Source organism: Pezoporus occidentalis, unplaced genomic scaffold (assembly GCF_034315485.1).
Source record: "Pezoporus occidentalis ecotype Australia unplaced genomic scaffold, CSIRO_AGI_Poc_V1 ctg88, whole genome shotgun sequence".
In the NCBI taxonomy this organism is placed as follows: domain Eukaryota; kingdom Metazoa; phylum Chordata; class Aves; order Psittaciformes; family Psittacidae; genus Pezoporus; species Pezoporus occidentalis.
This window is the reverse complement of record NW_026916242.1, coordinates 2,213,449-2,225,769: the sequence shown is the minus strand read 5'-3', so window position 1 is coordinate 2,225,769 and position 12,321 is coordinate 2,213,449. Positions and strand designations below refer to the sequence as shown.

Genomic DNA, 12,321 nt, shown 5'->3' with positions numbered 1-12,321 from the left:
TCCTCAGCCTGTCTTCATATGGGAGGTGCTCCAGTCCCCTGATCATCCTCGTGGCCCTCCTCTGGATTTCTTCCAACAGTTCCATGTCCTTTTTATGTTGAGGACACCAGAACTGCACACAATACTCCAGGTGAGGTCTCACGAGAGTAGAGTAGAGGGGCAGGATCACCTCCTTCGACCTGCTGGTCACGCTCCTTTCAATGCAGCCCAGGATACGGTTGGCTTTCTGGGCTATAAGCACACACTGAAGCTGGCTCATGTTCAGTTTCTCATTGACCAACACCCCCAAGTCCTTCTCTGCAGGGCTGCTCTGAACCACTTCTCCGCCCAACCTGTAGCTGTGCCTGGGAGTTAAGCTGTGCTTAACTCTACCTTATACAAGCAGGATATATTGAAGGTTTGCTACGCTGAACCAGATTTCCTGCCCCAAAAAAAAGCTGTTAAAAGAGAATTACTGTTCTTTTCTGAAGTAGCACTATAAACAAATGCTGATGTTGATTTAGGTTGCATATTTTATTGTTTCTCATTTAATTTGAAAGTAAACACTTGGAACAATTCTAATACCATGAATGAAATATTTTCCAAGTCTTCCGGATGTCACCACATAATGCATCATTCTCTTCTGAGAATGAAGAACAGCAATCTATGAAAACAAAGGCAGTATTGCTACTGCACTGTCATGAAGATCTCTAATTAATACTGTAGTGTTGAGACACAAAGCATCTTCAGCAAGTTTACCCCAACAGAACATGCCTGCTAGAATTTGAGTCTACTGTGGCCATGCACAAGCAAAAAACTCACCCATTTCTCGTCCTCCTTCCCATGAAACAATGGAAGAGTTGGAGCAACATAAATGCTATGATATCATTAAGTTTTCATCAGGTGATTCTAATCTAATTCTAATGAAGTTCCTCATATTAGCCTGAAGTGGTTCAGAGGCTAGGAACACAAGACACTAACAGGAATAAATTGTAAGTTTATGTCCAGTTTCCATAATAAAATGTCTGCAAAGCAAAGAAGTGAGAACAGAAAAGCAACTTTATAACTGAATTGCGATCCTTTTCTGATGATTTTTGTCCATATTACTCGTACAGGACAGAAACCAACAAGTAAATACACAGTATTTTTCTGGTCTGTTAAGTATTTTTGTACCACCTCCCTTGAAGCAGGTATACTTGGCACAGTCTGGTTACATCTGTAATAATTATTTGTTCCTATTAAGAAAACCCTCAGCCATTCAAAATTGATCTTGACCTTTAAGTTCACACTACTTCTGACAGCATGACTAGGAACAATGAAAAGCTTCCAATTTTCAGTCTGCTTCTGGTGTTCATTTCTCTTTAAGTGTGTTAACATTGCTCAGCTTAAAAGCTATGTAGCATCATGATTACATCAGCCTTATAGGACATCCTCAAGTTTCACCTATATTTCACTACTAATCAGAATACCTCAGAGGCCATTAGACATCCACAGGAATAATTAGGCTGATAAAATAATTCACAAACTGTTAATCGTAAAGACAAAGGATTAACAGAGACAGCTAACTTATCATACCAGAGTTCCACCAAACTGCTGGGTAAACTCACATTAACTAGTCAGACACTGGAAAAGGGTAAAGGACCAGAAATATTAACTCCGCCAATGACACAAACATAATACTTCAGCTAACAAATGAAGAACGCTGTTCAAATTTTTTCACTGAGCTTACCTAGGGAACAAGCAGCAGGACTGTCACAAACAACAATCCTGGAAAATCACACCTGGGAATTGTGCAGAGGGACTCTAAAAACCCACCACCTTCATCAGCTTTATCAGCATCTCACCACTGCCCTGAAAACCTTCTACAAAACAGGCACCAGTCAGCTGAAGTCTACCCAAATGCCAGGAAGCATGCACACTTCTCCATGAAGATTAAGCTTCTTCCCCCTTTACTGACATCCCCCAACTATCTATCTCTCCTGAAAGGCAGCCAGCTCGCATAAAGTAACTGACTTGACAGCAGTTTCAGGAAAATTAGGTTCCTTCTGCACTGTTGGGTACCACATGATTGCTTGTTTCTCCATGTATATTCTCTCTTTTTTGTCTCAATACCACATTTTCTGTCCCACTGCAAGGCAACTGGGTTTTTTTCTGCATCTTTTTAGTCCAGTGCACCTAGTGCCCCAGGCACATATTAAACACCACAGCATGGTCTCCAGCAAGAGGCACTTTGCAGGAAAAGCAAGTGGCAGAAAGAAGGAAGAGCTGCATCACTACCACACAACCCTGAAGCCAGCAAGGGAAAACAGCAGCCAAACCCCATTAGAGAAGGAAAGAGATAAGAACTCAACATGTACTGGTTGCTTCAGTTACAGAGTTGATCCCATAACTACACAGAACCCAGTATTGCGCATATAGAGACTGGTTAAGAAGGGGGGGGGAAATGTTTTAAAGCAAATTTTTCAGGATTTCATACCAGCATTGCTTCATTTTGCCACTCCTGGATAACATTCTTACACCCATAAGCTTCAATCATGTGATCTTTTTGCACACCTAAAGACCTTCAAACTTAACAAGAAACAGTGAAATCTAGCAGAACTGTCAGTATTTCACCCTACCAGCAAGGCTGTGCTGCAAAAGGAAGAAATAAGTAAAAATCCACTCACTCAAAAAAGCTAATTATTTATTTACACAAGGTAAGCCCTATCAACTTCTGTCAAGTGTGATTTCCTGGGGTGTGGGGAGAGGACGGGAAAACCTCACTCTTCATTTTGGGCACCAGTAAATTTCCTAGTGACGAACTTACATTCCACATACCACAAGTAGATTGCTCCTCTGCTGCTCAGTACTATCCCAGTGACTTCCACAAACCCAAGAAGTTAACAAGAGTAAGTAACTTGTCTTGATTTTTAAGGTCCATTCTTCAAGTGCCAGGAATTGCTATTATTCCTGTAAATAAAACCAGCTTCTACTACCACTGCCTTATAGTTCTGAATTATTTTGGAAGGGAGGAAGGGGGACGAGAGAGAGAACCAAAAGAGTCACACAAAACAAAAATATGGCCTACACATGTAGCCACTATATGAGCCACCTACATTTCCTTTGCAAGGAGAGCTCACCGTTTTTTCCCCTCAAACCAAGCAGAACAGATGTGGGTTTGTCTCCATTTGATCAACGGATTTTGGAAAAAAAAAAACAACAACTGGTTTCTGACTTAAGGGAAAGTGATTCTTCACTGAAGAAAAATGAAAAAGTAAAACAGTTCTAATGTTCTCTCGGAGCAACACATCACCCAACCTAAAATTGCTCTCCGAGGTCTGAACTTGGCCCCTGCTACCCAAGCAGTGGCTCCAATTTGAAGATGCAACGCCTTGCTGTTTTAAGGCTTAGTGAGAATCAAGATCATGCAATCCCTTCAAATTTCCACATGGTCACCAGCAGAACTGCTCCTCTTCTAGCACTGAAGGAAATCCTATGGAGCCAGGACTTTCCAGGTATCAAAGGCTTTTGACCTTATCTGCGGAAAAAACTTAGATGGAGGGAGAGAGAAAGCATAGAGACAGGTGGGCCAAGCATAAAGGAGGCAGGCAGGTTCCAGGAACAGGAAAGCATAGAATACTTTCTGTAAATTATCATTACATAGCATCAGCCAGCTGCCTGGTTACATACTCCTTTACCCTTCCAGTTACCAAATTAACTTTAAAACAGGCTTTATTTGCTGGTTACTTGCAACTGTGGGAAACACAAAGCAAATTAAATTTCTATTTTTTTATTCAGGTTCTTGTCAGGAAGAAGATTAATTTTATTTTACAAGCCTCCAACTGCATGAATTGTAATTTTATTATACAACAAAGTTTTATCACTGAATGGCTTACAAAGCCTAACTCCGATAACTGAATTAAAAGACACTCCTTATTAAAATAACAGATGAGGACTTAACATTTCCAGTTTCTTCAAATGGTCATTAGCTGACAGAAAATCTTTCCCAAAATTCTTTCCCAAAATGTAAGATTTTAATTTACAAAATAATAAGCTCTTCCTGCCCAGCTACAGTAGTAGTAATTTCCAATTAATGTTATGAAACCTATATTTAATATCCACATATACAAAATGCTTAGGCTGCTGTTAACTTTTAAGATTTATTGGTAAGGAACAGAATTTGCTTTGGAGCAGGATTAAGGCAGGCACATCTTTCTGTTTTACATAAAGTTTTAGAATAAAGATCTTAGGCAGCACTAAGTATTACTTATCAAATTATGCAGCTTCTTACGCAAGAATTACAGGGATTTGTGAAAGAAATCTCTGCAAGAACAAATGTCAAAGTTTATCATAGCTTTAGTTGCTACAGTGTGGGATTTCACAGAGCACAGTCAGATCTAACTTGCAACATATACATAAGAACTTCTGTAAAAGAAAGCCCTTCAACCGTTTTTTACGCTTAAAAAGGAAAAAAATAAAACCACACAAAAATCTGATTAAGTAGAGGGGTAAGAAATTTTCGAAAGAATGAATGAGAAGTGAGTGTCTGATTAACAGAACACAGAACTGTAATGCTACCTCTAACTGTAGAGAGGATTTTCAAAACAGTATGCACCAACTTGAACACCAGTTCTGAGCATCATAATCAGAGATCTCTCCACAAAGACCTCTGATAACAACAAATATAGGAGAGTCTACTCTATCAGACAAGCGACCATTAGCAATACACATGCTGCAGGGAAGCATTAAAAAACAGTAAATAATATTTCACAGAAACACCAACAGAGAGCTCAGAGCCATTAAACCGAGTGTCTCACATTCTGCGTACAGTAAGAACTACAAAAACCAGCAAAACTGTCTCAAAATGGTAACTTGTTCTACTCAAAATCCCAACACATCTGACTGAGCAACACTGCGCCTTATGAGGCAACAAACCACAAGGCATTTTTTTAGCTCAAATTTAGAAAGGCAAAAATAGACGAAAACCTCCGCTCAACTAAGGTAGCTTTTTTAATGAGTTTCAGCCAATACAGATAATCTATCATGTAGAAGTAACCATCTATTTTCCAACCAATTCTGGCTGTTTTCTAGCCAAATTAATTTTTCACATCAGTTGCAGCAGGAGAGAAAATTGTATAATGAAAGCTAGCACCCAGCCTAATCATGAGATAACCCACTGCTTCTCCAGAACAGAATCTTCCTTCCACAGTTATCAACGCAGGCTGACAAACAGTAAGTTACATCCAGCAGAAGAACATCAACTCCAACGCAGCTCTCCAGAAACAAGGCAAAGCCACTTTTTCATATCCATTTAAGAAACCTTTTTTAAAACAAATACAAACAAAATAATGCTGCTTTATCTCATCCATATGATTTACAGCTCATTACAATTTGAAAGGTACAAATATAATTTTAATACTATCCAGTTTTCAGGTTTTTACACCCATAACTGATTAAGCATTTGTTGTGTGAAGATTTACATTGTTTCTGAGGAGGAGAAAACCTTGCATATGTGACATAAATTCCGAAAAATCTGTAACAGTTATGTTATTCAGAATACTTGGTTACAAACCCAGCCTGAATGAGAAGATATCTCACAATATTGCTTTTATTAGGGTTTTTTTTAGCTAAGTTATATCCAGCTTATTAAAAAAAAATAAAAAAGAGCACATACATTAAAATTCACTGCACATTTTAACGTAATGCATTAAAATCATAGAAAGAGATCTCCAGGTCTTTAATAAATTAAACCTGTTTCTCCCTTAAGTGCAATTGCAGTAATTCCTAGCAGAGGGTTCCTTTGGATCCTCCTGTTCTAACAGCTACGAAACCCCTTCTAACTCCCAAATGGGTTGGTGTATGGACAGCGTTTATCAATCTGAACTAATGTAAGGATTTCTTCTTTTAACTCTTTGCCCCATACATTTACAGATAGCAATCAGAATGGTTTCTTTCTGCTCCAGAAAATATCTGTCCATAGGAATTAACAGGAAGAGCCTCTTCCTCACATCACATCTCTCAATCATGCAGCAAGTCAAATAGGGAACCTGATCAGACAGGAAACTGACCCAGCACAAGAACTAGTTCTCTGTCAGATTATGTGATCCTTTCAACAGCTGCCTGTTAGAGCAGATTAAATGGATCATGAAACCACACACCAAGAGTTCATAAAGACCTGGCTAGCCACCTCAAAAATAAAACAAAGGGATGAAGTGGGGTTGGCTACATTTTTTGGAATTTACTATTTTTAATAGTACTGAGACTAAATTTATTCTCATCATGGGTCTCCTATAAGTTAACAAATACAAAGTGTTAATGAAAAAAAGATGTAATTGACTAAGATTTGTAAGCCAGGTAGTATAAAACAAATCTGTGAGTTTGAAAGTCATGCAAACAACCTAAGCTTAGTGAAAGTTTGACTAAAGTCAGCCAAATTAGCTAAGTCCAAGGATCTGGTTCAAAATAACCCAACCTCACTAGGCATTCGCTTTGGTTAAAGAAATAATACCAACATTTAACAGCACCAATAGGTAATTAGCAATGAAGTTTCACTACAGATAGGTATTTGCTATGCCAATTTCACATCCACCTGTACAACGGCTGTATGCAGATACACAAAAATTTAGAAATACATTTTACTTGTCAAAAGATGCAAACTTTTAAGTGGAAAGAAAGTGGGAACGATTTTCTAAACTACACTCTCCCCAGGCATTCTACAGGTACTTCAACAGAAAATAACTACAAGTAACTCTTATGACTCATGTCACACCCTAGACAAGGATTAATCCAACACCTTTGAGACCTTTTATACCTTAGAAGAAGGATTTACTCCTCAGCAAAGATGTATCTTATGCTAGCAGAACCACTTCCACTTGGATAATTTAGATCCATTCTCCAAACCAAGTAAAACAAAGTTCTCTGGCCTAAAAACCCATGCCCATGCAGTGCCTCTGCTGGCAGCACTCATTCGACGCTGAGCAATCTTGGTCCAAGCCAGCCACCTCCAAGGACGTGCACACCTGAACCCTCATCCCTCCTTAGTCCCTCTTCAGAGCCTAACAAGTGCAAAGAGAAATACAAAGGCACCACCTGGGTCCAAAGAAAGCCATCCCATTTTAAGGAAGAAGTATTTTTCTCAACTATTTTGTTTCTGCCTGTGGAAAATAAAAAGCTTAATGATGCAGCTGAGTACACACAACTTTCAATCCAGATCAGTAACATGTTTTTCTGGTTGTTGTCTGCCTGACAACAACTAGCAACTGGTGTGCAACACTGAGAATAACAAACAGCACCAGCAAGCAAGACTCATGGATTTTTTTCATTTAAATTGCCTCATCCATAAGGAATAGCAATCACAGTCTTAGAGATGGCCTTTGACATTTGCAGCATTTGCTACAGATGTAAAATGTCACATACAAACAAAAGCAAGTTTTCCCAATGACGTTCATTAGCAACAAGCAACATCGAGGTCAGGATATGAAAAAATTTTCCATCACGCATACTGTTAACAACAGTCATATTTGCACACTATAAATCTCAAAATTACTCAATCCAAATGAAGTGGACAGAAGCTGAACACATCTGATCCGCCTTAGCTGGACACATTACCAAAAAACACCCTGCCTGCAAGGACTTGGGGATGGCCAACAGGTTAAACCTCATCCAGGGCAAAAGCAAGTTGGCTCGGGTGGAAGGAAACTGAAACCCCTCTCTGTCCTATGTGCCACTACTGGGCACAGGCAGCTGGGCCAGGAGGCATCATATTAAACACTGAGGGGAAAAGGGTTCAAAGATATATATAGATATATAGATATATATATATATATACAAGAAAAATGAAAGGAAGCCACCACGATAGCAGCAGAGATAGGGGTAAGATCTACCTCCCCCATAAAGCCACCGGAAAAATGCAGAGTAATCTGAGCGGATGCATATACACGTGTGCATCCACAGACCGACACATGCACACAGACAAAACACACAGAGCGCATCTGCGGAGTTGCCGAGGTCCCATTACAAGCCAGCAGGTAAGGGCTCAGGTACCACCAGTGGGGCGAGTGACGATGCACCACACGACAAGGCGGCAGCACCACCGACACCCTCCATCGGGCCGCACCGGGCGGGGCGCGGGGGTTTCTAGAAGGAGCCACCGCCCCCCGGGGCCGCGCCGCCCGCCCGCTACCGGGCGGATAAAGTTTGCAGCAGCCGGCGGCGGCGCCACTGCAGTGCCGGGCGCGTCCGCCGCAGTGAGCGAGCTCAGCCTGCGGGAAGATGAGCGTCGGTAGGCCCAGGGCCGGCTAAGCGGCAGCCGCAGCATCCCCTGCCTCCGCCCGATAGCAACCCCGATCTCCCACTCCACTGACCGATAACCTCTTGCAGCTCGTAGGCGTCCCTGCAGATGGGCCAGCCGACGCCCGGGGCGGCTGGCGTTGCCGCCGGCTGGGGCTGCTGGACGTGGACCGGTGACTCGCTCTGCTCCGCCATGATGCTAGAGCGCACAAGCACCCGGCGACCTTCTTCAAACTTCCCTTCCAGCAACACCTTTCGGCCGCGCTGCCTCCCCGCGCAGCCGGCTGCCCGGCGGAGGGAGGAGGCAGGGCACCGAGGGGGAGGAGGCAGAGGCGGGCGGCGCCGCCGGCCCCGGCCGCTAGCCCCGCGCCGCCGAGGGGTGAGCGAGAGCGGCGCTCGGGCCCGGCGGCCCCCAGCTGGTGTCAGCGCGGCGGTGGTCGCCCCCTTCATGTGTCTCTGCCTGAGGGAGAAGTGCGGGCGGTCCGGCGAGGGTCCCTGCTGACGCCGGCGGCTCGTCGCCTGCTGGCCACATCCCCAGCCGTCGTCCTTACCCGCTCATCCCGCTGCTCGGCGGCTGGAAGCGCTGCGGGGTCCTGCGAGGGGTGGCGGGGCGAGCCCTACCCGCAGAACCCTGGGCGCCCCTCTGGGCCCGGCCGGTGCTGAGAGCGGGGCAGGGAAAGGCTTGAGGGAAGCTGCGAGGTGGCTTGTATTTAAGTTTGAGGACTTCAGCAAAGCGTTTGCTGTCATCAGTGATGAGGGCTGCGGTCCTGCAAAGCGGTTAAGTTGCCGTTTGACCTGAGTGGCCTGTTCAAGGAAGGGTCGCAGAGGCGTACCTTGCCACTTCAGTGTTCACAGTGCCCCAGCTCACACCACCGAGAGGGACTGCGCGCTGAGAAATGTCCTCCTTGGCTCTCCAGAGAGAGCCAAGCGGTTTAAACTCCAGACAAGAATGAGAATTGTTAAGCTTACCTACTGCTTCCCATTGTACAAGAAAAGAGGAAAGTAAAAAAGTTATATGAAACTGCTATTAGTACAGGTATTTGCTCTTTTCTCCCTATTAGTAGTGTCAGTGTTTGTATAATATCACCAGGGTTTTACTTACTAGGAAATAAATCAGAAAATAGCTGTTTGGGCAGTCTAAAGTCTCACTCATGCTTTGAATGCTTTATATTTTAAGATGTATGGAAATCTGGAAGAGTGGGAAGAAAATATTTCAACACATTTTAAAATCTTACTGCAGCAGGAATTTAAGGTAATTAGAACTAATAATGAAAATACAGGAGTGGGAAAGATTCAAAAGTCAGCACTGATTAAAAGCAGAACGAGATCTCATAAATTGTTAGGAAGCATGATGAAGTGTGATTTAAAGTCACAACAAGAAATGCATAACACAGCTTCTTAGATACTTCATTAAGTCTAGTTTGGTGCAGGATACCCCTCTTTTACTAACAAAACTATTTTTGTGTAGCTTATTCAGTGAAGACTTTCAGTTAATGGAAGGCTATTCCAAAAAGGAAAGCAAGTTAATTCTGGTTTTCTGTGTTTCTAAAAAAGCTGAATGAAGTATAAGGTCACCACCACTGACTGCTTAACGTTTCATCAAAAGGTATATCAGCAACTTGCAGGTATGGAATCATTTGTGCACTGAACTTCCATTTTCTCACAAGCAACAGATAAGCTCATTATAGAGCTCCTAATAGTAGAAAAAAATCTTGCACATTTTTGTACTAAACTAATGATTCAGCTCAGTCTCATTTTTAAAAGATAGGTGATTAAAATTATTTCATGTGTACACATTAGGAGTTGCCTGCCGCAAAGCTAAATGTCAAGACTTCAAAGAGGAAGTGTTGTCATTCACGATTAAGCTTAATGCCAGGACTAGACAAACTTGTTGGTAGAGAAGACCTTTCTTGCCAGTAATAGCATGAAAAAATATGAGTAAGACAGCAACAGCACAGGCCAAATCAATCAGCACAGAAAAATGGGTTACTCACTATTGATGGAAAACAGCCAACTTCTCCATCTATACTCAGCTGTTACGGGTGGTGGCAATGGGGTAGGGAGTCATTAGTTCCTGAGCCTTGAATTTCTGTGATGCTCCTGCCATATCACTATGTGAACAGCTGAACTGCGGCTTCAGATCTGATACCATTATAGTAATTTTTGTCCCAATTATTGTCCCAGTTTGTCCCACTAATCCTACAACTTCGGGAATTTCTAGAGTGTAACTGCACTGTGTAGTTTAGTTGAAAAGAACAGCATTTACGTGAAGAACTTTCTAGGTTAGCAATTTTATAAACAGTGGGAGTTGTGGGATATGTTCCACACATTCAGGTTAGAACGCAAAAAGAACATCAGAGCCTCAAAGTCGGGTAAAATAGAGAAGAAAGCCACAGCAAGACCTTGAAGCAGTTGGTCTGTGCCAGTAGGTCAAGCTGCCGTCTAAAAGTAGGTCCCCCTGCTGGAGACATAGGAGAAGAGCCCTGTGGCAGTGAAGGCTTTGCTGTTTAAAGCAGTACAGGCGATATAGCTCTTCCGCAAGACTTTTCAGAGACTGGAAAGAATAGCAATCTGCAGATTATGGAGATTCTAGAATTTTTTTTGATAATTCCAGAAAAAAAAACTAGGACTCCTCCCCGCATGTACGAGAAGGGCTGAAAGGAGGATTCAGGAAATTGTCAGTGCCTGGGAGGATTACGGAGCAAATTTTCCTGGGGTCAGACCAAGGATGAGATTGGGAAAAGCCAGCATGGATTCACCATGAGCGAATCCTGCTTGACAAAGCTGATCACCTGCATTCTGACTGGACACAAGAGGAATATTTTTCACCATGTGAACAATCAACTACTGGAATAATCTCCCCAGGGAAATGGTGGATTTCCTAATATTGCATACTTTTAAGATTCAACGGGACAGGGTGCTGTTCAGGTGACATCATGTCTAGGTCATGCTTGCCTAGAAAGGTTGAACCAGATGATCCTTGAGGTCTTTTCCAAACTGATATTTTATGATTCTATGACTCACTTAAAATCACTATTCTGAAAATCAAAAATGGTTCAGAACGGTCCTGGCTAAACATGGTTTAGCCTTTCCTAGTGCTTGAAGACATAGGACTCTAAGAGATTGTCTGTGTCACTGAGTCCAGTCACCAAATGATTGATGCCAAAGTGAAAAAAACATTTACAAAGCCAGGCTACAAGCAAAACCAGCTATATTTTAAACTCCGGAGGCCGACATGGGAGAACAGATAATCCAGTGCTCAGACCTCTTGATAGTCCTCAGCAGTACCCTCGGCAGATAGCAACAACAACAAAAAGTTTAGAGCAATATATCTCAGACTTCATTTCTAGGTTTCGGTGATTTAGGCAAGAATAACATTGGTGCTTACAACAACATTTCAGACCAATTAATTAGCTTTAAACGTACCTATATAAAGTCAAAGACGAGCGTGAGGACTGGGATTCATAAGCAATGGCACATAGACCAGTAGCATGCACAATGCACAGCACCTACCCACTCGTTTATTCTTTTGCGAGTAGAGAGGCAGCAGTTGTAACCTGAACAGCCATATAACCTAGCACAAACTAAACCAGAGTGAGAAGGAACTGTTCTCTCTACTATCATTTCTAGCTCAGAGAAACAAGTGAAGTGAAACCATCCTCTCTCCCCAGAAATAGTCTAAATATTGCAGCTATGATCATCACGTGGTATAGCACAGGTCTCTGCAATTATGTACATAAGGTTTGAAAGCCTCTTACTTGATAGCAGTGAGGGATGGCTGTGCTTTAAATGACATCATGAAATATAAAGGCTGATGCAACAGCAGCTGGTGCTAATGGGAGTGGACTAAATGTTTTCAACCTCCCTTTTTCTTCTAGTGAATGCATAGTTAAATAGGTCGCATGCCTATTGTCACTAGGATGCTTGCTTTCATCAAAGTTTGCAGCATAGGTTAGTTTCGGCTCACACAGAGGACAGGAGAATCTTCTTGGCAATTCATATGACTAAAAACATCTTAATACACTGGAGAAACTTTGATTCAAAAATCTTACTGAAGTTAATGCCTTATCACAG

The 12,321-nt window shown here is 42.3% G+C and overlaps 1 protein-coding gene across 4 annotated transcripts in view; it reads right to left on the bottom strand.

Moving 5' to 3' along the window:
- STK39 (serine/threonine kinase 39) overlaps positions 1-8,736 on the bottom strand; it is a 107,292-nt gene extending 98,556 nt beyond the window's left edge. For all 4 annotated transcript variants that reach the window (XR_009961961.1, XR_009961960.1, XM_062604681.1 and 1 more), the window contains exon 1: positions 8,322-8,736. Coding sequence is in view for 2 of the 4 variants with exons in the window: in XM_062604681.1 (XP_062460665.1) it covers positions 8,322-8,697 (376 nt within the window). In the remaining 2 variants the exon portion in view is untranslated. The remainder of the gene's footprint in view (positions 1-8,321) is intronic.
- Positions 8,737-12,321: the final 3,585 nt, after the last annotated feature.